Source organism: Nanorana parkeri, unplaced genomic scaffold, assembly GCF_000935625.1.
Source record: "Nanorana parkeri isolate BGI_ZX_2015 unplaced genomic scaffold, ASM93562v1 scaffold188, whole genome shotgun sequence".
NCBI lineage: Eukaryota > Metazoa > Chordata > Amphibia > Anura > Dicroglossidae > Nanorana > Nanorana parkeri.
This window is the reverse complement of record NW_017306456.1, coordinates 1,165,854-1,166,150: the sequence shown is the minus strand read 5'-3', so window position 1 is coordinate 1,166,150 and position 297 is coordinate 1,165,854. Positions and strand designations below refer to the sequence as shown.

The 297-nt window shown below is 44.4% G+C and overlaps 1 protein-coding gene across 1 annotated transcript in view; it reads left to right on the top strand.

The window, feature by feature from the left end:
• Positions 1 to 297, top strand: part of PLXND1 (plexin D1) — a 101,685-nt gene that overhangs the window by 58,681 nt on the left and 42,707 nt on the right. The window contains exon 13 of the mRNA XM_018555221.1: positions 167 to 280. Coding sequence (XP_018410723.1) covers positions 167 to 280 — 114 coding nt within the window. The remainder of the gene's footprint in view (positions 1 to 166; positions 281 to 297) is intronic.

Here is a 297-nt window from a genome sequence, read left to right as displayed (position 1 = left end):
CTCTCTCTCTCTCTCTCTCTCTCTCTCTCTCTCTCTTTTTTTGCTATTATTCGCACAATCCAAAACTAGATTCTGTCAGCTCTGAGGATACATTCTAATGAAAGCTGATTTCTGATTGGTTGACATACCGTTATTAAATAAACACATATATGTTTGTCTTTTCTAGTGGAAGTGTACAACTGTGCATCAGAGCCCACAGACTGTTCCCGCTGCCTCGGACGCACAGATTTAGGGCACCTGTGCACTTGGAGTGAGAGCAGCGCCTCCTGCAGGCTGAACAGTGAATTACTACCTGTC